This window comes from Vitis riparia, chromosome 9, assembly GCF_004353265.1.
Source record: "Vitis riparia cultivar Riparia Gloire de Montpellier isolate 1030 chromosome 9, EGFV_Vit.rip_1.0, whole genome shotgun sequence".
In the NCBI taxonomy this organism is placed as follows: Eukaryota; Viridiplantae; Streptophyta; class Magnoliopsida; order Vitales; family Vitaceae; genus Vitis; species Vitis riparia.
In genome coordinates, this window is record NC_048439.1 from 14,024,041 (window position 1) to 14,051,367 (window position 27,327).

A 27,327-nucleotide genomic window follows, 5' to 3' on the forward strand; every position below is an offset into this window, starting at 1 on the left:
CTTAGCTGGCAAGGTGAAGGGTATTTTTGGCATTAAAATACACATAAGCTGAAAGTGCATGATTCTCCGAATATTTTCTAATTACATTATTAATTTTGAAATACGTAAAATTGGGTTATCAAAATCATATATTTTCCACATTACCGACCCAAAACCTAACTTTCCCTGGTAAAATTATGTACTAGGCCTTTCATAATTAATGTATTTGCTCTAGGTCAATTGACAATGATTTTTACATCTATAAAGTTTTTGGGAGACTTTATAGTGATTTTTCACATACATGGCATGTTCATTGTGGATATTAATAAAAAAGATTTAAATAATTTAAAATAATCAGAAATTTTGGTGGAAAAAAACAAGATTATATATTCACCCCCTATGTAGTTTCATAAACTAAGATCCTAAAGTTCAATTGGTATCAAAGCTAGTTTAATTTAAAAATTAATTTTATTATTCCTAATTGATCTTGATTCCTGAAACTACATAGAGTGGGATGATCATTCATAATCCATCTTACTTTGATGAAAATAACTGTTTCCATTGGAAAATTCGTTTTTTTTTTTAAAAAAAATATGTAAGAAGAACGTGTTCAATGTCAAGTTTGAGGGTATTAAAATGTGTGAAAAGATAAAATATTTTCGAAATTCTATGACAAGTTGAGTAATATTTGCAACTCAAACTCAATGCAAGGGAGTAGATTCAAGTTAAAAAATAATAATAATAAAATCAAAAAATTAAAAAATTTTAAAAAATTCCTTACCTCTCTCTCTTCCTTGTAGGTTTAGAGCTAAGGAAACTGTTATAGAGGAAAACAAAGACATTGATTCAATTAGAGTTCATGAACTTATGGAATCCCTTTAAACTTACAAGATGCCCTTACCTAGTTCTATGAAGCCTAAGGATGAAGCCCTAAAAGCTTCTGTGAAAGAAAGTAACGAGTCTGAAGAACATAATGACCAATGTTTAACATATGTTGAGCTTTCATTTTTCTTTAAAAAGTTGTAAAATGACATGGAAGCTCACAAAAGATCTTTCACAGTATTAGATAATAAAAATCAAAAGGGATTTGAAATTAAATAAAATAAAAAAGAAAAGCGCTAATCTAAGAAAAAGAAAATTGAGTGCTTTAATTGTGGGGGAATGTGACACATGGTTGTTGATTGCCCTTATCTTAAAAACATTAGGTATGAAGGCTATGTAGATGACTTGGAGTTATTCTAAGTTTGATGATTGTAGGGCTAAGGACTCATACCTCAGAAAAATGGTCATTGGGGTGCACAAATATAGGCCAACAACCAGCAGATTTGGCTTAGTACATGTATAACTTGAAACTAAAGAATCAATGGCTTATGATAATGCATCTATCAAGCATGGGTGGGGACAATCCTTGCTATCAATTATCATCATACTTGATAGAAATACAATAAGAAAAGAATTATGATATAAACTATAATGCAACAAATTTCAAGGTTGATTTCTATATCATCCATAGTTTCCAATTATTAACCCTCCTGCTGGGAAAACTGTCTTAGTAGAATATAAAACTAAAAATTCAGAATCTTATTTTTTTTTTTATGTTGCTTGGTTTTCAAACTAAGCCAAATAGCATTAAGATCAATTCCATGGAGTCTTGAGGAACTTCAGATTCTGTTCTCTACCTACATTTCCTCAATAAATAAACAGATAACAGAAAATAAATAGATATAGAATATCAAACAAGATAACAAACTCGAATTCAGCACCACTAGGACAAAATTTCGTACTTCAATCTGTTCTTGCCCAATCTCTTCAGCTTGAGTTGCATGATTCTCAAGTTTTCTTGATTCTTCCAGAAGTTTGTGAAGAAATCCATGAGTAAAAACAGAGATAGCCCTGTTCTCCATGCCAACATGGAATCTCTACAACATTCAATATTGAAAAAGAGATGACAATAATTAAGCAACCTAAAGTAATAAACAACTAAAATGTGGGGAAAATAGAATGTATCTTAATAGTGTACACAATAAGAAACCTAAGGCAATCCACAAAATACTTATTGATTCACATTATTCACTAATCAGACAATGAGGAACAATTTGAAGGAAAGTGACAAATTTTAAAGAAAAGGTTTAAACAATAAAACATCTTTTAACAATTAACTGCTCAAAGTCAGACCTTAAAACATATGCTTGATGGGCAAGAGCATTTTCTGTTTCACGATAAATACATGATACAAACTCCTTACCAACTTTGGTAATGATGGGGAGAGACTGCAAAGACTATCTAGAATAGGGGAATAGGGGGGATAGGGGTCTAACCTGCTTACTTCCAGATAACCATGATACTTCTAGATATAGCCAAATAACATCTAACCCAAACACACATAAAACAAAACTTGAATGACTAGAGAAAAAAACTAAACAAAGGAGTTCAGATCCAAAAATATTAAAGTAATGCATTCAATTGATGAGGCATTTAATTAATTCAAATATGGTAATCCCAATATTATATCACAGTTATCCAACTCTTAGAATTCAAGTAATTTAAAACAACATTGGGATGAGATACACCTTATTAATAAAAAAAAAAGGTGTCTCGTGCATGAAAATGGATTAGCAATGGCACTCAAACATCGCCAACTCTTCATACTTACGAGTAGTCATTTCAATGTATCCCAAAAATTAAAAAATGTTTTTTAGCAATGGCAGTACCATTCATAAATCCATTTCCAACTCTAGCACTTCAAAAATCCTCATACTTTCTCTTTGCAAGGCATAATAGAAAAGAAAAAGCTGGTCATCACAAAATCGTCCAATCATCAAAAAGCACCAAGAATAATTAACAGGATAGGTTTGTTTCACAACTCATTGGGCATCAAAGAACCCTAGCTTTTAGCCTTATGGACAAAGCAAAACTATTAGTTTAAAACTTCTATTACAGCAATACAAAATTTTAAAGAAATAAAATTTTGAAGAAATAAATAGCCAAAAGAACAAATATGAAAGAAAAATACCTCTACACCACCACCTGCATTTAGTTGACTGACCTCACCCCCACTTGCGGTGATACGATCTCTTCTGATTAAACATTGAAAATAAAAGAGGAAAAGAGTGAGACAGGGGATATGAGGGATCCAGGTTATATGCCCTATTCTAAGTTCCAAAATGTTAAGACAACAAGATAGTATTTTAAATGTATCATATAATATTTGCTACTTTCTAAAGATGAGACATTAGTACTAGTAGAATATGTGATCTATTCTCACTGCCAAACGATTATGACCTCTAAAAGCACATAAAATACAACTGGCAGCAAAATGAGACATTCTGCAGTGGAATCGCAAATTTATTTATGAAATTGACCAAAAAAAAAAAAAAAAAAAAGAACTAAGAACCAATAGCAAAACCTAACCAACGATTATTACAACATAAAAACAACAATAAGAAGAATAACACCAAGAATTAAGTGAATGAACCTCACTAACAATTATCATCGACAAACTTATAAAGAAAGAATAAAAAACTCCAAGACCAGAATCCAAATTGAGATCAGGATCACTGGAATCAGGATCCTTCTTGTCTCTTGTAGTGTCAACCCCAAGGCCCTCCAGAACAATCTGTTCCCAAAAATTTACTTTTGACCTAAAACTGATCATTCATTATTATAAGAATCACTCTGCTTTCTTTTTTATTTACCGTATTAGCTCAACAGGATTTGTGGGATCCTCTTCATGGGGCATAGAAAATAATCTAGAGAAAGAATCATGATACTCTCAAGCAACCACCTGATCCTACAACCATCACAACACTGGTGCCTATTTATATTCAAATACATGATAGTCCAATTTTTTTAGGGGAAAACTCCAATTTGACAAATTTAGTTGATGGAGAAACTCAATCAGCTTCAATGTTTAATAACCAAACAGTCTTTTTCTGCAAAAAAAAAAAAAAAATTAAGTTTGGAAAACATGAGAGTGTTTGAAGTCTTTGATTGGAAAATCTACAATAACACATCTTGAAGAAGTTATACCAATCTTTTTGCCCATTTTCTTCTTCACTCTTCCTCTTTGTAAAAGAGAAAGCAGGTAACAATTTCTGCCTTTGTTGCCAAAATGACCCTTAATTTTTCTATTTTGGCTCTAAATTTTCATTCTTTCTATATTGAAACCAAAAGAGGAATACAAAAGAAAAGTGGCTTCGCTAAGCCCACCTCAATTCGCTACTTTGGCCCCAAATTTCCAATTTTTCCTACATTTCCCCTAACCAAACAGAAACCAACCCTAATTTTCCATTTTTTTTCTTAGAAATTTCCCTTTTTCCCCACATTCTCACAGCAACCAAACCGGAACAAAATGAAAAAAAAAAAAAAAAAAAAACACAAAAATAAAATTCTGATGATAGGTAAGAAAATCAAAAGGCAAAATAAAATCCATACCTGGAATCATTGAAAGTGTCGAAAGATCAAGGTAAATTCTGATAATTCATACTTCGAATGATGAGTGTGCAGAAATGGGTCTCACGGTCTCAATGGCTTCTGCTGTAGAGAGTGAGCGGAAGAGGTGTTGGGCTAGCTTATATATGGGGTTTTATGAGAGCGGTTGAAGCCCATGTGGCTTTAAAATCCATGTGGCAGCGACTTGAAGAAATCTGTGCCCATTGAACCATAACTGGATGGGGCCAATTTTTTTATTTTTTAATTTTTTTGCAGCTGTATGGGACCCATTTAGTAGCAACCAATTTTTTCCTGCAGCTATATAGGACCCACCAGCACCTTTTAGATGCGAATGTAGTAAGAGTGCGTTTAATAGTGATTCTCGAAAGTGTTTCTAGTCTTTTTGACACTTGAAAATTTTTATTTTTCAAGTATTAGAAACACTTTTAAGAATCACTGTCAAACACACTCTTAAGTGTGAAGCTATATATCATCTTTAATTGTAGATTTTACCGAACCTTATGAAAACTATAGGAACATATCATATTTTTCTTGTAGTGAATATCTGAAAACAATACTCTCGATGCGGCAACTAATACTATCAGCTCTTGCAATGCCATCATACTAGTTGTGATGATAAATGCATGTACTCTACAACAACTTACTAACATGACTAAACCAATTGAGACCCTCACAAAGTTTAGGTTTTAAATGATTCTCATATAGTTCTCCTTACAATAAAGATTGGATGTACAAAATAATTAAGTTATAGTGCTACTAATTGCTTAATGAGGTATACATCTCAAGGAAAACTATACTAAGTTAAGGCTTCAAAATTACGAGATTATCTTAAAAGCTTTTAAATGTTTGTTGATGGATTTGTCCCCTTGGATACCATGAAGAACATAGAGAAGGTGGCCTCTCATCCTTTCATCCATACACTAGGGTGGTGTTTGTTTTTTTGTCTTTTTGCTTAAAGCAATTTAGTTTTAGAATTTAGGTTGTTTGTTTTTCTACTTTTTCATAACTTATTATAAACTTTTTACTAAATAGAAAAAAACCAAAATATGTAACTTTTTCTAAATAGAAAAAATAACATATTGTTTTTTTTTTTTTTACTTTTTAATACTTAATAGAAATAAAATACTATAAAACAAACAACTTAATATTTAACACTATTAAACATTAAGGTTCTTTTAGAATTAAGTAAAAAAACAAACACCACCTAAGTCTTATTAAAAAAGAATTGAGCTCTTGATATGCAAGGAATTTAAGGCAACACTTAGATGGTGTTTGTTTTTTTACTTAATTCTAAATAAAACCTTTATACTTAATAGTATTAAATATTGAGTTGTTTGTTTTTATAATATTTTATTTATATTAAGTATTAAAAAGTAAAGAAAAATCAATATGTTATTTTTTCTATTTAAAAAAAGCTAAATATTTTGGTTTTTTCTATTTAGTAAAAAGTTTATAATAAGTCATGAAAAAAAGTAGAAAAACAAACAACCTAAATTTTTGAAAACAAATTGCTTTTAACAAAAAGCTAAAAAAATAAACACTCTCTTAGCCATTTCATGTACACAAGTAATAATATTAGAACTCAAAGTAAAAGGGACATTTTAGGGAATAATTATATGATATTTATATTTCAAATTATTTTTAAATGGATGAAGATAATACTAATTTAATAAATTTGAGGTTCTTTTTCCCATATATTTTCATATTAGTGAGTCAAAATTCACCTTTTCCCTTTATATTATCACATGAGATGACTGAATAAAAATATGAATTGAAATTTCATTTATAAGTAATGATGAAAATATCGATAATTACAAATATATTGCTACTTTGATTTTATGGATATATTGGAGATATATCGATGGATATTTTGATACAAAACATTGATGAACCTAAAATTGATCAAAATTTATAAATATGTAAAAAAAAAAAAAAACCTCTTATAAATTAAATTAGCAATATGATAAACATTTTAAAATTGTTTTACTGAATAAATTGATATAATTTATCATATTTGATAATAATATTACACATGTCAACAAAAAATATAAATTTAATAAGTGTACATTGATTATTAAATTACATCAAATATTATTCGATAATAATATTGTGATTGATTATAATACATATAATTTTAAAATATATTTAATATTAAAATTATGATACATTTATTAATTCAATTATATTAAATGATATAAAATAAATAATGATAAATGTATAATTTTTTAATATTTAATTAATATATTAATGATATTAAAAACACTATGAAAAATTTATCATGATAATTTTTATATTTTTTTAATAAATTAAATAAAAAATTTTCATTTAATTATAAAATAATAATTATTAATTTGTTCTTTAAAATATTATTTTAATATTTTGTTGGTTCGAATCCTCCCAACGATAGTAGAAAAATAGCTCATTTTTTAGTTTTCTATTGATACATGGGAATGAGGAAGAGAAGGAATGAGATGTCCATTCCCACTCCTCATTCCCATGTACCAAACACCCCCCTAAATTCATATAAATTAAAATTAATAATATGACTCCCTAACTAGTAGCTTATTCCTATTACGCCTTTAAAAATATTGCACCTTTTCTATTTGTCATCCCTCCCCTTTTAAAAATAAATCAATTTTCTTCAACCCCCAATTGTTTATTGTTTTGTAGATATATAATTATTTCTACATTATTGAAATATATAGTTTGACTTAAAATATTGTAAAATTAGCATATTGAAACATGACAGGATAGTGTCAAGAGACTTTATGCTATCAACATGACTAAGGGCACTGGCCCAAGGAAACTTTATGCCCAATCCTTAAAGTCAAGCCCAGCCTCTCACGTGTTGGCATGTAACTATCACTCATGCTTTGTAATAAATTATAATAATTATGTAATACATTTATCAATTATTATGATTAAACAAAGAGTGTTACCCCACATTAGAAAATAAAATATGACTTCATATTTGATATTTCAATGGTTGCTATTATAGAGGATGCTAACAAGTTGGAAGATTATTTTACAATTCCCATATTATTACAAACAAATGTAAGATGATAACTTAATGCTTCCTTGAATTATTTATTATTTGTTTTGTTTTTATTTTTTATTTTTCTAATGTGAACATGAAATTACTCAAATGCTAAAAAAATCTTAAAAGTTTCAATTTGTCTATATAAAAGTAAACACCATACTTAATAAAGTAACCTCAAAAGTAGTGTACTTAAGATATTAAATTAAAAATATATATAAAACAAAATAAAAACTGAAATTACAAACAAGGGATACTGAAATTTAAGCAAAGATAGACTTTAAATGATAACAATTATTTCACTAGTAAACACAAAGATGATTATTATTTGTATCACCATATTTGGTTCTATGCCAGAAACAAGTAGTGGTTAATTATACAAACATCATCCAAACTAAAAGTATCTAATTATACAAATATGCTAATAACTTGGAATGAGTATCAAAAGCAAAATAATAGCAAAAATATATACATTCCTCAATAAAATTGAACCATCTTTGACGCCAATAAGGGTTGATGTAAAGGATGGCTGCAAATCCTAGCAATATCATGATATATGATGCAACAAAACTTGCAAAGAAAACAACATGATCGATATCATACCATTTTGCCTCACTTTCTTGAGAAGGTTGTGATGGTGAGTTTGGTGACTCAATACTTGTATTGCATTTCCTCTTTAACATTGGCCCACAAAGAAAAGGATTATCTTCATAGCTGCTTTCACCAAATGTCCCAAATTGTTCTTTCATATCTGGAACTCTACCAGAGATGTTGTGAGCCACATTGAACACCTCTAAAAAATTGAGTCCAATCAACTCTGGAGGAATTTCTCCACTCAGTTTATTATAAGAAAGGTCTAAGCTCTCTATTTGAGAAAGTTTGGAGAAACTCTTTGGAATGGAGCCCTTCAATTGATTATGAGACAAATTCAATGCCAAAATCGAACTTAGCATTCCAAGTTCATGAGGGATTTCACCTGTCAAGTTGTTACATGATAAGTCCAATCCAGACATGAAATCAAGGATGCCACCTCTGTAGGAGCTAGACCTATTCTTGGTAACAAACTTAACTTCATCTACTTCATCATGTTCATCAGTATAGAAAAAAAAAGTTTTTACTAAGTAACCTGCATATATAGAAGGATTTCTTCTTGAATACCCAACAATCATCAGTTTATACACATTGTGCTTAGTTTTGAAGTCTCCAAATCGGATATGACCAAAGCATTTGGGAATTGACCCAGAAAAATTGTTGTTTGAAAGATCCATCAAGCTTATTTTAGTCAAATGACAAAGTTGATTTGGAATGAAACCACTTAAAAGGTTTCCTCTTAGCAAAAAAATCCTTAGCTCCAAAAGTCTAGAGATTGAATTGGGGATACTTCCAAATAACCTGTTGTCTCTGATATCCAAAGTCAATAGATTTGAGGAATTGAGAAAATCTCTGGGTATTAATCCTGTAAACATGTTCCCTTGCAAATGTAGATGCTTTAAATACTCCATGCTCTTCAAAGAAGGAAGAGATCCTGAAAGAGTGTTTTGAGAAACATCAAGAAACTCCAACCCCTGCAATTGAGAAATCTCAGGTGGTAATTTGCCTTTAAAACTATTGTTGCCCATCACCAGTGTAATCAAATCGGTCATGTTACCTATCCAGCTTGGAATTTCACCTGACATGTTGTTGTTGCTCACATCCAACACCGATAACCAAGAGCTTCTGGAGATTACATTTGACAGTGTTCCTCTGAACTGATTATTGTCCAAATGCAAAAACTCTAATGAAGTCAAGTTAAAGTCCCTTGAAAATATTTCACCATGAAATTTATTATTTGATAATTTCAAAAACTCCAAATCTTTTTCCGCAAGCAATTACTTTGGTACTTCCCCTGAGAAACTATTAGCAGACAAACCCAACGACACTAAGGAACTCATTTCGACTATTGAGGATGGGAGAATACCTTCAAAACCGTTGTTGGATAAATTTAGATACTCAATATTTGGAATCATATTGGCCACATTTTGTTGAAGTTCCCCAACAAGTCGGTTGTCTGAGATATCCAATGAAGTGATACGACTATTAGGTCTGAGGGGAAGTAGTTGATCCATTAAAGAGTTATTCCTCAGGACTAGATATTCTAGTCTCGTATTGTTTTCAAGCAGCCAATTGGGGAAATTTCCAGTCAAGTAATTATGGGAGAGATCAACCACGGTTAATCTGAATTGGTATCGAAGAAAACCAGGAAGGTCACCGATGAGCTTACAGTTGGATAGCACAAGCACTTTCAACTGAAACAGGGGAACCCAACCAACTGGATATTCAGTTTCTATCTCAAATTTGTTGTTATCACTTCCATGTATGACCACTTGAAGGTTGGAGTGATTAGCAAAAGAGCTGAAAGAGAATGGACCCTCAAAAAGATTATAACTGAGATCGATGTACTCCAGGGATGTGAGACTAGGCAACAGAGAAGAAGAAACATTTCCAGAGAATAGGTTGTGAGAAAGATCCAATAACCTCAGAGATGTTAAATTATTCAAACATGGAGGAAGGATCCCTTGGAAGAAGTTGGAATTAAGATCTAACTCTTGAAGCTTGATCAGTTGGCAAAAGCCTACAAAAGAGAATAAGACATGTAACCAATCATCTCCTCGTTTTGTCAATGTCCCCAAACTTACAACTAGTTGTTACTTACAGTTGATGAGGTCTTTATGAATTAAGAATAAAGTTTTTCATTAAATACCAAAAATTAATAGACATGCATGACTTAATTGGCATAAAGAACAAACAAGATGTTAAAAAAGAAAATAGAAAAACTTGTAATCACAATATATGTACCTTGATTTGGTAAGGAACCATTGAGTTGATTTCCAGCTAGAGATAAAGACTTGAGACAAGACATCAATCTTATAGATGATGGAAGGATCCCACTAAATGAATTATAACTCAAGTCCAATATCTCCAAATTGCTTAAGCTTGCAAAATCTATCAAAAGAAAATCAAAATCACTAATGTAATAAAAGTTATTGTTCTTAAATTAAAATGATTTAAACAAACTACCTTAAAAAATGATCAAAACCTATCATTTTACCTTTTTTCATACCAAACTAGAAAAATGCATTTGTCTTATAAACTAGAGCACGTTGTCTATCTTTCCATAAAAGTATCTAAATTTCCAACGACTTTTATTTTATTTTATTTTTATCATTTATCATATTCAACAATGACTATAATATTTATGATCTTCTTAAATAATAATCTTTTACTCTAAAAATTATTCTTCCTTGAATCAATTTCTCCAAATTATTGAATTTTTTAAATCCATAAAAAGAAAGATGAACATAAATGATGTTAGGAGATTTTTTAAGTGATTTAGTATTATAGTCTAGAGATAAAGTTGTTTTTTTTTTTTTCCTTTCCTTGAATTTTCATTAAAAGAATTTTTGTTCAAATTTTGTATCAAACAAACCAATCTCATTATACTTACTCTCAAAAAAATTAAATTTCCTTAATTTTTTGTTACTAGTTGCATTGTTTCTCTGTAAATCTATGTAACTCTTAATTGGAGTTTAAAGTACTTGAAAAGCAATAAGAAAAAAGAAAAATTAAAGAAAAATAGTTTTCTTATATTTGGATAAAGTACAAAAAAGGTAAGAAAAATACTAAATAAATAAATGATAAAATATTTTCTTCCCTATTTATCTTAGGCAATGTTTACTACCTAGAAAGTTTGAGGGAAAGGAAATAGAGTAGGAAAAAAAAGGAATGAAAGAAAAAAGTCAAAAAAGAATTTCAAAATCATTTTCTTGTTTGGTTGTCCATACCAACTTTAAGGGAAAGAAAATTCAATTTTTGAAAAATACACTTTCATTACACTTTCTTCACTTTTTTCTACTTTGCATTTTTTATGAGGACGAAAAAATTTGCTACTTTCCTTGCGTTTTCCTCATTTTTGTCTTACTTTTTTCATAATTACTTACACAATTAGTTGTTAGTTGTTGTTAATGAGGTCTCTATGAATTATAAATATTAGTAACTTTGAATGTTGTAAAGATTCATCAAGAACAAAACATACTTATATAATTGAAAAAGCAAGTTTTTTAGTTTTAGCTTACATTAACCATGACAACCTTTTTTTTTTACAATGTTTATCCTCTCTAATCTCTATGAAACAAAGAAAGCATAATACATGTACCTTGGTTTTGTAAAGAACCATTGAGGAGATTTCTAGCAAGGGATAAAGAATTGAGAGAAGACATCAATCTTATAGATGATGGAACAATCACATTGAATAAATTATCACTCAAATCCAATATCTTCAAATTGCTTAAGCTTGTTAAATATGTCAAAAGAACATTAAAATAACATTGTTAAGAGAAAATATTGTTCTTAAATACAAATAAAATAAAATGTTTGCTACCTTTGAAAGTGATCAAATACCATCATTTTACATTTTTCATACTAAACTAAGGAAATGCATTGTTCTTATAAACTAGAGCACTCTGTCTACTTTTCTATAAAAGTATCTAAATTCCTAACAAATATTTTTACCATTATCATATTCTATAATGACTGTAATATTTATGATCTTCTTAAATAATAAAATTTTACTCCAAAAATTGCTCTTTCTTGAATAAGTTTTCACCAAATTGTTGAGTTTTTCAAATCCATAAAAAGAAAAATGAGTATGTATGTGTAGACCCCCCGGGAAAGAGAAGGGAGTTGGGACTTTTCTTTTCTTTTGGTATATAATCTTCTGACCACCCCGGGAATTAGGGAGGAGGGGCGGCCAGATTAGACGAAATGCAGCTGGTGGTCAGAGATGCCAGGCTGCTGACGAGTGAACAGGGAAAAAACAAGTAGCGGCTTGTTGAAGAAGATACAAGCAGAGGAAATGCTAGGGAGGGAAAAAGGAGGAGGAGAAAGCTGAGGGGATCTGGAGGGAAGAAGGGGGGAAATCTTTCTGCTGAGACTTCGAGTTTTTTTTAGACTGGCATGGATGGACCCGATTGCTTGTGAGTATTGCTCTGTTTTGGCTCCCTTTCATATTTACTTATTCTTTGGTTGCAAATGGTTAGATTCATGTTTATTGATGGTCCTATATTAGTTTATTTCCCGTTTGTTCTACTGTTTTTTTTTTTTTTTCTTTCAATCTGTTGATAATTCATGAGGTGAGATTACAGTTATTAAATCCTCATACCTATCATCCTTGCCCTGTTCTTTCGTAATCCCTTTCTTCATACCTCTCATGCCATCAACTTCCTACCCATGCACACAAGAATTGCCCATCCACCCTTATCCTTCGTTTCCCTCCCATTTTCTCACCTCCCAAACGCCCTCACATGCATCCTTCACGCCCGTCAAGCTTGCTTCTCTCTCGTTCTACTCCACTGTCCGCACCTTCACTTGCAACTCCGGCATCGATTGCACCGGCCAAGGCTCCCGAGTAAGCGTCTTCAGCCAAGTCCCCAAAGCCAACGTCTCCGGGCAAGTCTCCAGCGTCACCACCCGCGGCTAGCCCCGCCCAATCTCCATCAGAATCAACGTCATCGTCACCTGCTCCGGCCACGCGGGAACTTGCACCGGCCGCCATGGCGGCAACATCTTCTGGATGCCGCCGGACCGCCGCCACAACTCCTCTCTTCTTCGTGCCGTCGGTGGTGGAAGCTCCCTATGAGGTTGATACGCAGGTGGAGAGGGAGAGCTAGGAAGAAGATGAAGTTTTTGGGTTTTGGGCTTGGGATAAGGCACTAGGCCCAGTCTTGTGTTTGGCTTTGGGCTTGTGTTTTGCTTTGAGCTAGGATGAAGATGAAGCCCAGACCCATTTCCAACCCTTAACCCATTTTCAAAGCCCAAGGCCCATTTCCTAACTTCCTTCTAACCCTTTTTCAAAAGCCCAAGGCCCATTCCCAACCTTTATCCCATTTTCAAAGCCTATTGTTATTATTATTAATGTTATTATCATTATTATTATTATTGTTAATTAAACTTTATTATTATTGTATTTATTATTACTAATTCAATTTTTAAAATCTTACTATTATCATTATTTTTAATTCAACTTTCATAATCCCATTGTTATTATTACTATTATTATTATTATTATTTCAATTATTATTATTATTAACTATTATCATTATTATTATTATTATTATTATTATTATTATTATTAACTATTATTATTATTATTATTACTATTATTACCATTATTATTATTATTATTATAAGCTAAGCCCATTTCCAATTCCTAAGCCCACATCCAACCCTATCCTAAACCCTTTAACTCCTTTTAAAAGCCTAAAAGCCTATCATTATTAACCCCTTTTCAAAGCCCATCTTAAAGGCCCAGATCCTAAAACCCCTTTTAAAAGCCTCCTAAGCCCATTTCCAACCCTTAACCCCTTTTCAAATCCCTAAAGCCCAGATCCTAAACCCTTTAACCCCCAAAGCCTATTATTATTAACCCCTTTTCATATTATTATTATTATTATTATTATTGTTATTATTATTACTATTCTTATTATTTTTATCACTATTGTTATTATTATTATTATTATTAGCGGATATTATTATTATTATTATTATTATTGTTAACGGATATTATTATTATTATTATTATTATTATTATTATTAACGGATTATTATTATTATTATTATTATTATTATTATTATTATTATTATTATTATTAGCGGATATTATTATTATTACTATTATTATTAACGGATATCATCATTATTAATTATTATTATTGCTATTATTATTATTAATTATTATTATTGCTATTATTATTATTATTATTATTATCATTGTCATTATTATTATTTGTTCAATTTTTCGAATCTTATTATTATTATTATTATTATTATTATTGTTGTTGTTGTTAATTCAACTTTCAGGATCTTATTATTGTCATTATTATTATTATTATTATTATTGTTAATTCAACTTTCAAAATCCTATTTTTATTATTATTAATTCAAACTCTCAAAATCTTATTGTTATTATTATTATTAATTCAAGTTTTCGAAATCTTATTGTTATTATTATTATTATTATCATTAATTCAAACTTTCAAAATCCTATTATTATTATAATTAATTCAAACTCTCAAAATCTTATTATTATTATTATTATTATTATTATTATTAATTCAAACTTTCAAAACCTTATTATTATTATTATTATTAATCCAAACTTTCAAAATCCTATTATTATTATTATTATTTCAAACTCTTCAAATCTTATTATTATTATTATTATTATTTCAAACTCTCCAAATCTTATTATTATTATTATTATTATTAATTCACACTTTCAAAATCTTATTGTTATTATTATTAATTCAACCTTTCGAAAACTTATTATTATTATTATTATCATCATCATTATCATTAATTAGAATTCTCGAAATCTTATTAATATTATTATTATTACAAACTCTCAAAATCTTATTATCATTACTATTATTAATTCAAACTTTCAAAACCTTATTATTATTATTGCTATTAATTCAAACTTTCGAAATCTTATTGTTATTATTATTATTATTATTATTATTATTATCATTAATTCAAAATCTTATTATTATTATTATTACAAATTCAACTTTCAAAATCTATGTCCCTGCAGTTTAATTCCCTATCTCATTTTCTTTGGCAAATTTCATTTTAATTACCGAAGCTCTAATCATTTAAATTTAATTCCTAAAATCTCCAATTTTCCAATAAACTCCAAGAATCCAGTTTTCACCCGAATAGTTCTAATTCCATTTCATTTCCTAAATAATCTTCTGATCTTCTTGATTTTACATAAGCAACAGTGAATTCTTCATAATTCTAGAACATGGAATTTGTGAGGCTAGTTCGTGAATAATAAATTGGGCTTTGGTGGGGGGCCCTATGTTTGATCCCTATTGATTGTCAACTGTTGTGCTCAATATATTTTGCTTAATCTTCGTTTTGCACTCCGATATGCATGAGCTATAATTTGCATTTGTTAATTATGTACTAATCTCATTTCTTGAAAGCGCATTGTGGCTCGTGGCCCAGGTACGCATACACTCTCATTCTGATACTTCACTATACATGTCCCGATTCTCATATGTGCATGATCATCTAGGATATTCATTGATTTCCTCATCAATTGCCATGATTGCTTCATTTTATTAGTAGAGACCCGACTTTAGGGACTTAGAGGGGTGCTACGGCCTCTACCGTACCTTCCCGATAAGTAACCTGACCCCCGAACCCGATCCGGTTTTTCACAGACCACCTTTTCCGAAACAAGGAGTCGCACTTAGGGTTTTTCTTTCTTATTTTGTTTACCCTTTAAAAAAAAAACAAAAATAAGTGGCGATTCCAAATCATTTTCCAATAATCAATAAAAATCAAACTTTCAAATAAAAATTGAGCTCGCCATTGAGTGGGAAACGCATGAGCCGAAATGCGGGGTCCACAGTATGATGTTAAGAGATTTTTTAAATAATTTATTTTTATATTCTATAGATAAAGATGTTTTTTCCTTTCCTTATATTCTCAATGAAAGAATTTTTTATTCAAATTTTGTATTAAATGAAGCAATCCGATTATACTTACTCTCAAAAATTAAATTTCCTTAACCTTTTTTTTCCTTAAATCTTTGTAACTTATAATTAAAAAATAATTTTCTTTTGATGTTTGGTTTCTAAAAAGCAAGAAGGAAAATAAAAAATTAAAGAAAATAATTTTCTTATATTTGGATAAAATACAAAAAGGAAAGAAAAAATACTTAAAAAAAAAAAAACTAAAAGATTGTCTTCCCTATTTTTCTTAGGCTAAGCTTACTAGTTGGAAAGCTTGAGGAAAATGAAATAAAGTACAAAAAAAAAAAAAGAAGAATGAAAGAAAAAATTTAGAAAAAAATATAAAATCATTCTCTTGTTTGGTGGTCCTAACAAATTTGAGAGAAAGAAAATTAAATATTTTAAAAATACACTTTCTTTAAACTTTCTTTACCACTCAAATTCAATATCTCCAAATTGGTTAAAGTTGTAAAATTTATCAAAAGAAAATCAAAACAAGTAATGTAAGTGAAGACATTGTTCTTAAAAAAATTAGAATGATTTAAGTAAAACAATGTAAATTGGTAAATCTCAATTCAACATCTATCATTTTTTGCTTGGTTCATACCAAAATGAAAAATAAATAAAATAAATTATTTCTTATAAATGGGAACAGTTATCTACTTTTCTTTGAAGTATCTATATTCATAACAATTATTTTTACCTATATTAATATATTTGACAATGACCCTAATATTTATGACTTCTCATATTATTATCTTTTACCCTAAAAATTGTTCTTACTTGAATCACTTTTTTATTTTATTTCTACACATGTTACTATAATAATCCTTTATAATAATTACTAGTCACTTTAAAAAATTATTTTTACCTTTATACTATTCCACTTTTTTCTCAAATTTAGGTTGCTCTTAAAAATTAAGTTTTTTTTTTTTTTTTTTAATTTCCTGGAATCTCTATACAATTATTTTTCTTTCCAAAATTTTATGACTTCCAAATTATTCTTCTTTCAACTTTTATGATCCTCCATCTTTCTCTACTTCTAGAAATAAATGCTTCAAACTACTTATAATTTATTAAAATATGCTTTTATTTTAATTTAAAAACTTTTTATAACATTTTTTCATAATTAAAACTTAAATTCTATATTTAATTGTGATTATGGTATTTTTTTTTAACTAGATGAATCATATGATATATATTTTAAATACATTTGAGAAATGACTAAGATGAGTCAACAAAAATAAATAGTATCTCGAGGTTAATTGAGATGTAATTTACTATTTATATTGTGACTATTCATTAACACTTATTTTTAAGAACAAAAAAAAAAAAAAAAAAAATCAAATAAAAGCATTTGCAAAAAATGCTACCTAACATTGGATAATTCTAAAAGTTTTCATCTAACCATGGGATGAAAGATAGTAAAATTTCTTACCTATAAAACTACTTAGCAAAAAATGAAGGCTAAGATTGGAGGGAATGATATATGGGTTTTATGCAATAGAGATTTGAGGGTAAATTCATATGTGGGTAAAATGAAGGGAAAGATTGTATAATCCAATTGAATTGTTGGATTACTTTCTTGATTTAATAACCTATCAATCTAACATTACTTAGTAGTCATATGATTTAAACAGTTGCATAATTCAATGATTTAAATTTAATCACTTGATAAAATCAAATACTTAATGTCTAAACTATTTCTAAAAAGTTTTCAAGAAAAAAAAAGTGGAAAGCTTATCCATAAATTGGTTTAAATTATTTCATGACCATTAAAATTATAATCATCTGCATTCCACTAGAAAAGGAATAAGAAAAGCCAAAAAGCCTTAGTTGCAATGCCTATTTCCTCTAATGTATATATAAAATAAATAGAGACATATATTTTGAAGTATTGTTTTTATCATTAAATAATAAAACTTAATAGACATAAATTACTTAATTACACTTATGGGAATGAATACACACAATTAATTAATTATAATAAAGCATAACAATAATAACATCAAATAAATGTCTACTTTTCTCTAAAAGTATCTAAATTTCCAATAAATATATTGTTATAGTAAAGTATAATAGTAAAGAAATGCATTGTTTTTTAAACTAGAACACTTGTCTACTTTTCTATAAAAGGATCTAAATTTTCAACAAATATTTTTACCGTATAACATTTATAATCTTCTTAAGTAGTAAACTTTTACTTCAAATGATTGAAGTTTTTCAAATCCATAAAAAGAAAGATAAACATAAATGAGTTAGGAGATTTTTCAAATGATTTAGTATTATAATCTAGAAATAAAAATGTTTTTCCTTTGCTTGAATTTTCATTGAAAGAATTTTTATTCAAATCTTGTATCAAATGAAGTAATTTGATTATACTTTCTAAAATTCAATTTGCTTAATTTTTTGTTATCCGTGATTCACTGTTTCTCCTAAAATCTATCCTACTCCTTATTAAAAACTAATTTTGTTTTAAAGTATAATTCATTCCTAAAAAGGAGCATGAAAAAGAGAAAAAATAATAATTTTTCTATATTTGGATAAAATACAAAAAGGTAAGAAAAAATTCAAATAAATAAATAAATACTAAAAATTTTCTTCCCCATTTATATTAGGTTGTGTTTACTATCAAGAAAGTTTGAGGGAAAAGAAATAGAGTATAAAAAAAAAGAATGAAAGAAAAAAAATTTATAAAATCATTTTCTTATTTGGTTGTCCATAGAAAAATTAAAGAAAAGAGAATTATATTTAAAAAAAAAAATACACTTTTTTTAAACTTTGTTTTAACTTTTTATTCCTTAGCATTTTTTTTTTATGGGGATGAAATAATTTTCCTAATTCCTTGCTTTTCCCTCATTTTTTTTCCTTACTTTTTCCATAGTTACCTACAATTAGTTGTTGCACTATTAATGAGGTTTTTATGAATTATAAACATTGGTAACTCTGAATGTTGTAAAGATTCATTAAGAACAGACCCATGCTTATAAAATTTAAGAGGCAAGTTATTTATTTCTAGCTTACATTTACTATGACAACTCGTTTTTACAATATTAATCTTCTCTAATCTATATGAAACAAACAAATCATAACATATGTACCTTGATTTTGTAAAGGGCCATTGAGGTCATTTCCAGCCAAGGATAAAGACTTGAGATAAGACATCAATCTTATAGATGATGGGATAATCCCACTTATGCAATTAACAAGTAATTCCTTAGAAAAGTTCTTACTTTCTATCTAGAACTTCTATTACTCCTCTGATAGGCATTTAAAAAATCAATAAATTTTGTTTAAATATGATTTAAACTTTCTCATAAATTAGTTCATCCATATTTTTGCTACTTTAAAATAAATAAATAAATAGTGTAAGAAAAGACATTGTTCTTAAATACAAATGAAATAAAATGTTTGCTACTTTAAAAAAATGACAAAAACCTATCATTTCAATTTTTTTATACCTAACTAAAGAAATGCATTGTTTTCATAAACTAGAACACTTGTCCACTTTTCTATAAAAGTACCTAAATTCCCAACAAATATTTTTACGATTATCTTATTCAATGGTGACCATAATATTTATAATCTTCTTAAATAGTAAACTTTTACTTCAAATTATTGATTTTTTCAAATCCATAAAAAGAAAGATGAACATAAATGATGTTAGGAGACTTTTTAAAAGATTTAGTATTATTATCTATACATAAAAATGTTTTTTCCTTTCCTAGAATTTTCATTGAAAGAATTTTTATTCAAATTTGTATCAAATGAAGCAATATGATTAGACTTAGTTTCAAAAATTCAATTTCCTTAATTTTTTTTCTTATCTATGATCCACGTTTCTCCTTAAATCTAACTCCTAATTAAAAATTAATTTTCTTTTAAAGTATGATTCACTCCTAAAAAGTAGGAGGAAAAAGAATAAATAAAGAAATAATTTTCGTATATTTGGATAAAATACAAAAAAAAAAAGTAAGAAAAATTCAAACTAATGAAATAAATACTAAAAATTTTCTTCCTTATTTATCTTAGGCTATGTTCACTATCAAGAAAGTTTGAGGCAAAATAAATAAAGTAGGGAAAAAAAAAGAACTACAAAATAATTTTCTTGTTTGGTTGTCTATAGCAAAATGAAAGGAAAGACATCAAATTTTTTTAAAAATACATTTTTTTTAAACTTTATTTTACCTTTTTATTCCTTAGAATTTTTTTTTTTTTTTTTTTTTTATGGGGATGAAATAATTTTCCTAATTCCTTACTTTTCCCTCATTTTGTTTTCCTTACTTTTTCCATAGTTACCTACAATTAGTTGTTCCTCACTGTCAATGAGGTCTTTATGAATTATAAACATTGATAACTATGATTGTTGTAAAGATTCATTAAGAACAAACACATGCTTATAAAATTTAAAAAGCAAGTTATTTATGTCTACCTTATATTAACTATGACAACTCGTTTTTACAATATTTATCTTCTCTAATCTATATGAAACAAACAAATCATAACATACGTACCTTGATTTTGTAAAGAACCATTGAGGTAATTTCCAGCCAAGGATAAAGACTTGAGACGAGACATCAATCTTATAGATGATGGAATAATCCCACTTAAGGAATTATAACTTAAATCTAGTATCTCCAAATTGCTTAAGCTTGCAAAATCTGTCAAAAGAAAATTAAAATAACTAGTGTAAGAAAAGACGTTGTTCTTAAATACAAGCGTTTGCTACTTTTAAAAAATGACCAAAACCTATCTTTTTGTTTTTGTTTTTGTTTTTTTTTTTATACCAAACTAAAGAAAGGCATTGTTTTTATAAACTAGAACACTTGTCCACTTTTCTATAAAAGTATCTAAATTCCCTACAAATATTTTTACCATTATCTATTCAATGGTGATTATAATATTTATAATCTTCTTAAATAGTAAACTTTTCCTTCAAATTATTGAGTTTTTCAAATACATAAAAAGAAAGATGAACATAAATGATGTTAGGAGATTTTTTAAAACATTTAGGATTATTATCTATACATAAAATTGTTTTTTCCTTTCCTTGAATTTTCATTGAAAGAATTTTTATTCAAATTTGTATCAGATGAAGCAATATGATTAGACTTAGTTTCAAAAATTCAATTTCCTTAATTTTTTATATTTGGATAAAATACAAAAAAAGTAAGAAAAATTCAAAATAATTAAATAAGTACTAAAAATTTGCTTCCTTATTTATCTTAAGCTATGTTCACTATCAAGAAAGTTTGAGGCAAAAGAAATAAAGTAGGGAAAAAAAAAAGAGAATGAAAGGAAAAAAAAAAACAATAAAAAATCATTTTCTTTTTTGGTTGCCCATAGCAAAAATTAAAGGAAAGAAATTAAATTTTTGAAAATTAATTTTTTTTTAACTTTCTTTATGTTTTTCTTCCTTAGCATTTTTTATGGGGATGAAATAATTTTCCTAATTCCTTGATTTTCCCTCATTTTGTTTTCCTTAGTTTTTCCATAGTTACCTACAATTAGTTGTTACTCACTGTTAATGAGGTCTTTATGAATTATAAACATTGTTAACTTTGAATGTTGTAAAGATTCATTAAGAACAAACACATGCTTATAAAATTTAAAAAACAAGTTATTTATTTCTAGCTTACATTAACTATGACAACTCGTTTTTACAATATTAATATTCTCTAATCTATATGAAACAAACAAATCATAACATATGTACCTTGATTTTGTAAAGAACCATTGAGGTCATTTCTAGCCAAGGATAAAGACTTGAGATGAGACATCAATCTTATAGTTGATGGAATAATCCCACTTATGGAGTTAACAAGTAATTCCTTAGAAAAGTTCTTACTTTCTATCTAAAACTTCTATTACTCCTCTAATAGGCATTTAAAAAATCAATAAATTTTATTTAACTATGATTTAAGTTTTCTAAAAAATAAGTTCATCTATATTTTTTGTCTTCATGAATGCTATACGTAGCCCCGAGTACAATTATCTTCTTGGATAAGGTTTTCTCCATTTACTATAAGTGAATTAACATGCAATTTAAAATATTCCTTTAAAACAATTTGAATAATTCGAATCATGATACCAAAACTCTTATGGTCAAATTTCTTACTAACTATGCCCAAAATTATGAATTTGTTAGGGTTTTATGGAGCTTATGAAAGGAAAAAGTTGCTAAATTGAATGAAGGAAACATAGTTATGGCATATCTAAGGTTAGAATGTTATGGTTATTGTTATGGTTATGTCATATTCATTGATAATCAAGTTAATTGATTTTTTTTAAAACAAAAGTTTTTTATTACTTATGAAAATAATAGTTATATCAAATATGTTGTACATGCTCGATGCATCTAATTGGAACTTGAAAGTTGAAACGATGACTGAGACTACTTTATATGAAATTTTATGACATTACAAAAGAAAAGTAACTAATGAGAAGAATTTGTTGGTCAATTTGATAGTTAATTTAATAACAAAATATCATAAGCTTTTTTAACAAGTTAATGAAGTACCTTGCACTAGTTGAAAGCTTTCCAAATCATTATAGCTTAGATCCAATACTTCCAAGTTTCTCAAACTAGCTAATTATGCATAAATTAATATGAATGAAAAGAGAGATTAATTAAGAAACATTAAAAGTTAGAAATATATTGTACTTAATTTAAAAAAAAAACAATATAGATATGCAATATGCCTTGGATAGGAAAAGATCCATTCAGTCCTATGCGGCAAAGAACCAGTGTCTTGAGTGATGTTATCGAGCCCAAAGATTTTGACACTTTTGTCAAATTCATTACCACTAATGGCCAAGATCTCCAATTTCTTTAAACTCATCAATCCTTTAAATCTAGTAAAAAAATAGTAATATAATTTTAATCAAATGCATGTAATTGTAAGTTGTGATCTTTATACATGTATTTGTAAGTTCATATATGTGTGTGATGTCCAAATTCCTCATTCAATTTTTTGCTTTTTGTGTTGAAATGTTACAAATAAAATGGTCTATAGAGCTTGAAAGAGCTTTCGTGATCTTTGTGAATTTAACATGAAAATTCATGCTTTGTGCCCCTTTAATATGAATCCTAACTCCATAAGGAAAACTATCTTCTCAACTTAAAATTTTGTATACATTTCTAATAGGTTTAATTGATCAAAGTTTGTCCATGTTGGTGGGTTGTGGATGGATGGAAATGCACATATGCTCATGGGTTGGGCTTTACTTAGCCCAATGTCAAACCAACTAGACTACATCTTAAAATAGTAAAACATGGGCCCTAACTAAGGCTAGGTTATTTAGGCTCCATTAGAAAGATGTGTTTCCATGAGTTGGGCTTGTCATTTAGGCTCAGGTCACCTAGTTACATTAAATAGGGATTAGGCCTAATTGAGGTCCTTGTTAGAATCAAATTTTATGATCTTTCATAAACCGAGCACTATCAATTGGAAATATTGGAAACCAAGACAGAAACGACCACCAAAATACCACTGACTTGGTTAAGTATTACATGATTGTGTAAATAATAAGGGTACATGTATATCTTAGGGTAATTTTTATATTTAGGAGGGTGTTCCTTTTTCAGTTTTAGCAAAAATATTTTATTTCCCTTGAAAAGTCATTGCGAACCTTGAATAATGCAAACTTCTCTACAATTTCCATTTTTATTTACTAGAAATGAATTTAAATCATTCAAAATAAGTGAAATAAGTTTGTAGTAGCATATAAAAATAATTTATTAATTTTAAATCTATTTTATTTTACTTCACTTTTTCTTTTCTTCTAATTTTCTTCTTTATTTTCTTTTACTCATATTTTATGTGAACCAAACATACCTTAAGGTTATGTTTGCTTCTTGAAAAGTATTAAGAAAAGAAAAAAAAAATTAAAGAAAATGATTTTATCATGTTTGGTTGTATTGTAGAAAATATCAAGTAAAAGAAAATATAATAAAAAATAATTAGAAACTTATGCATTTTCAAATCTTTCATCTTTATATTGAAGAATAAAAATAAGTGAAACAAGTTTAAAGTAACATATAAAAATAATTTATTCACTTTAATCAATTTTATATTTTTCTTCACTTTTTTTTTCTTTTAATTTTCCTCTCTACTTTCTTTTTCTTTCATTTTCCCTCAAATTTTTTGAAAACCAAACATAACATAAAAGTATTTTGTGTGTGTGTGTGTGTTGTAAGACAATTTTAAAATACTTATGAAACTATAACAATATTATACATGTAAGTATTTATTGATAATCAAGTTGATTAATTCATAGAAAAAAAGTTTTCAATTACTTATGAAAATGTTAGTTATATCAAACAACTTGTGCATGCTTGATGCATTTGATTGAAGCTTAAAAATTGAAAAGATGACTTAGACTACTTTATATCAAATTTAATGATATTAAAAAAGAAAAGTAACTAATGAGAAGAAATTGTTGATTAATCTTACCTTTAATTTAATAACAAAATATCATAAGTTTTTTTAGCAAGTTAATCAAGTACCTTGCACTAGTTGAAAGCTTTCCAAATGATTGTAGCTTAGATCTAGCACTTTCAAAATTTTCAAACTAGCTAATTTTGCGTCAAATATGAATCAAAAGAGAGATGCAATTGTTGGCTAATATCATTAATTTAATAACAAAATAACATAAGTTTTTTTAGCAAAACGAAGTACGTTGTTCTAATTGAAAGCTTTCCAAATGATTGTAGCTTAGATCTAGCACTTTCAAATTTCTCAAACTAGCTAATTTTACATCAAATATGAATCAAAACAGAGATGAAATTGTTAGCTAATATTGTTAATTTAATAACAAAATATCATAAGCTTTTTTAGTAAGTTAATGAAGTACCTTGCACTAGTTGAAAGCTTTCCAAATCATTATAGCTTAGATCCAACACTTCCAAATTTCTCGAACTAGCTAACTCTGCAACAAATATGAATCAAAAGAGAGATTAACTAAGGAACATTAAAAGTTAGAAACATATTATACTTAATTTCAAAGAAACAATGTGGACATATAACATGCCTTGAATAGGAAAAGATCCATCCAGTCCCATGCTGCGAATAGCTAATGTCTTGAGTGATGTTATTGCGCCTAAAGATTTTAAGGCACTTTTGTCAAACTCATTACCACTTATGTCCAAGATCTCCAATTTCTTTAAACTTGATAACCCTTTAAATCCTATAAAATAGAGTAATATAATTTTAATTAGAAACATGTAATTACAAGTTGAGATCTTCATACTTAAATTTGTAAGCTTACATGTCTTTAATATAAGAATATGTATCCAAATTTCTAATTCAATTTTGTGATTTTTGTGTTTAAAAATTAAAAATAAAAATAAAAGTCCATAGAGCTTCAAAGAGCTTTTGTGATCTTTGTGAATTTAAACATGAAATTTTTCATTCTTTGTGCCCCTATAATATGAATCCTAACTAAATAAGGGAAGTTATTTTCTAAATTAAAGTTTTTTATATTCATTTTAACATTGTATGTAGAATCCATCTAATAGGTTTAATTGAATAAATTTTGTCCTTGAAAAAGTCATACGAATAGGTTGTGGATGGGTGGAATTTGGAAATGCGTAGATGGTCATAGGTTGGGCTTTACTTTGTTAATTGTTAAACTAGCCCGACATCAACTTAAAACAATAAGGTCTAGGCCCTACCTAAGGCTAAGTTTTTTTTTTTTTTTTGGTGTAAATGTGAAATTCTGAATATGGTGATTCCTTATTTAAAAGCAATAGTCAAATATTATTATCACCTTTCTTTAACCAATCTCTATCAATTTGGAAAATGGAAATTAGGCCTTTTAGGAATGGAAGATAAGGAAAGACAATTTAGCATAAAGGATAAGGATATGGGAGCCTATGTGTTCCTATTAATTAATAATTGTGAAATTGCTCACTCTAAGTGGGTTGAGTGCGAGATGATGGCATAAATAACAAGTATACTTATATATATAAGTCTAATGTAATCTATAATATTCCAAAACAATAATTTTTAAATATTAATTTACATTTTAAATTTTAATGATTAGTAATTGTTCTCATATTAAATTCAATAGTTATTAGTGACCATTTGGTCTCCACCTGAACACTTTTAAGAACATATGCTAGTAGTTCCTTTAGAATGTTTGGAGTATAAGTGAAGAAATTTTAAAAGTGAGAGGTAAGATACCTTCATTCTCAATAAACCCATCAAATGAGTTTGCAGACAAATTTAGATGGTGAAGTTCTTCAAAAGGAAGGAATAGGGAGACATTTAGTAACCAGAATTTGACATTTTCATAATAGTACCAATTGACTTCCAACATATTTTGTTGTTGCCTTATATCATTGAGGGAAAGCTTCTTAACTCGACCTGTGGTGGGATTGCATATAACTCGCTCCCAGTTACAACAATCACTAATGTTGTTATCTATCCATGAAGGGAAAAGAAAATCTGCATGCTCATCATTCAATTTCAGAAAAGCCTTAAATTCAAGCAAACCCATCTTCTCTTCTTCAATGCAACCTTTGCATCCACATATTTGAACCAAGAGTAGTATAAAAACCCACATCAAATATTTAGATGACAAACTCTCCATTGAGAGTTCAAACATGAAGTACATAAGAAAGACACTACTAAATTGCTCTTGATGTACAAATAGATGAAGAGTATTTAATCTAGTTGGTTCATCGTTCTTGCCTACAAATTGTCTTGACTAGTCGTTTGATAGGGCCCACCATGGATGCTAAAGTCTATATTCTATTCAAAAAGGCTATTTATGAGGAAAGAAATTGTGATAGATACAAATTATAGGGAAGACTTGGTCTCACTTTAATATGTGCCACATGTTTAAAGGATGAAGTCTTTCAAACTAAAATTTTATTGTGAGATTCAATGAAGTCATGATGTTAATGTTAATATCAAATTTAAGAGTCTTTATTTACCAATTTAACAGCAGTAAAGTTAAACTAACTTTATTCAATTGTTTAATTTGTTGATTTTATTTCTCTTTCTTTTACAAAATCAAAATAATGAAGTGAAAAATAAACAATAAATTTTTTTTAATAGATGTGAAAATTTATTAAAATAGAAAAAATAAAGAAATTAATTTCATATCAAATACTCTCTTGATCTTGAATATCTTTTTAAGTATGTTAACTTCTTTTAATATTAAAAGATCTTACAAATATCAATTATTAATTCGAATAAAATACTAAATTAAATAAAAAAAAACTAAATGTTTTTCAACTGCATATATTTTATAATTGTCTTTTAACAAATAAGTTCTTATTTATTGAAATGA

The 27,327-nt window shown here is 28.0% G+C and overlaps 1 protein-coding gene and 1 long non-coding RNA gene across 2 annotated transcripts in view; both read right to left on the minus strand.

The window, feature by feature from the left end:
- Positions 1–26,628, minus strand: part of LOC117922123 (receptor like protein 21-like) — an 80,368-nt gene extending 53,740 nt beyond the window's left edge. Inside the window, exons 1-4 of the mRNA XM_034840152.1 lie at positions 26,214–26,628; positions 25,060–25,215; positions 24,883–24,957; positions 20,541–20,687 (exon numbers count right to left, since the gene is read on the minus strand). Coding sequence (XP_034696043.1) covers positions 20,541–20,687; positions 24,883–24,957; positions 25,060–25,215; positions 26,214–26,622 — 787 coding nt within the window. The 5' untranslated portion in view covers positions 26,623–26,628. The remainder of the gene's footprint in view (positions 1–20,540; positions 20,688–24,882; positions 24,958–25,059; positions 25,216–26,213) is intronic.
- Positions 1,876–4,536, minus strand: LOC117922124. The gene is made up of 3 exons (XR_004652433.1): positions 4,414–4,536; positions 2,993–3,056; positions 1,876–1,898 (listed from the first exon to the last, which is right to left on the minus strand). It is a non-coding gene; the product is annotated as an uncharacterized LOC117922124 (long non-coding RNA).
- Positions 26,629–27,327: the final 699 nt, after the last annotated feature.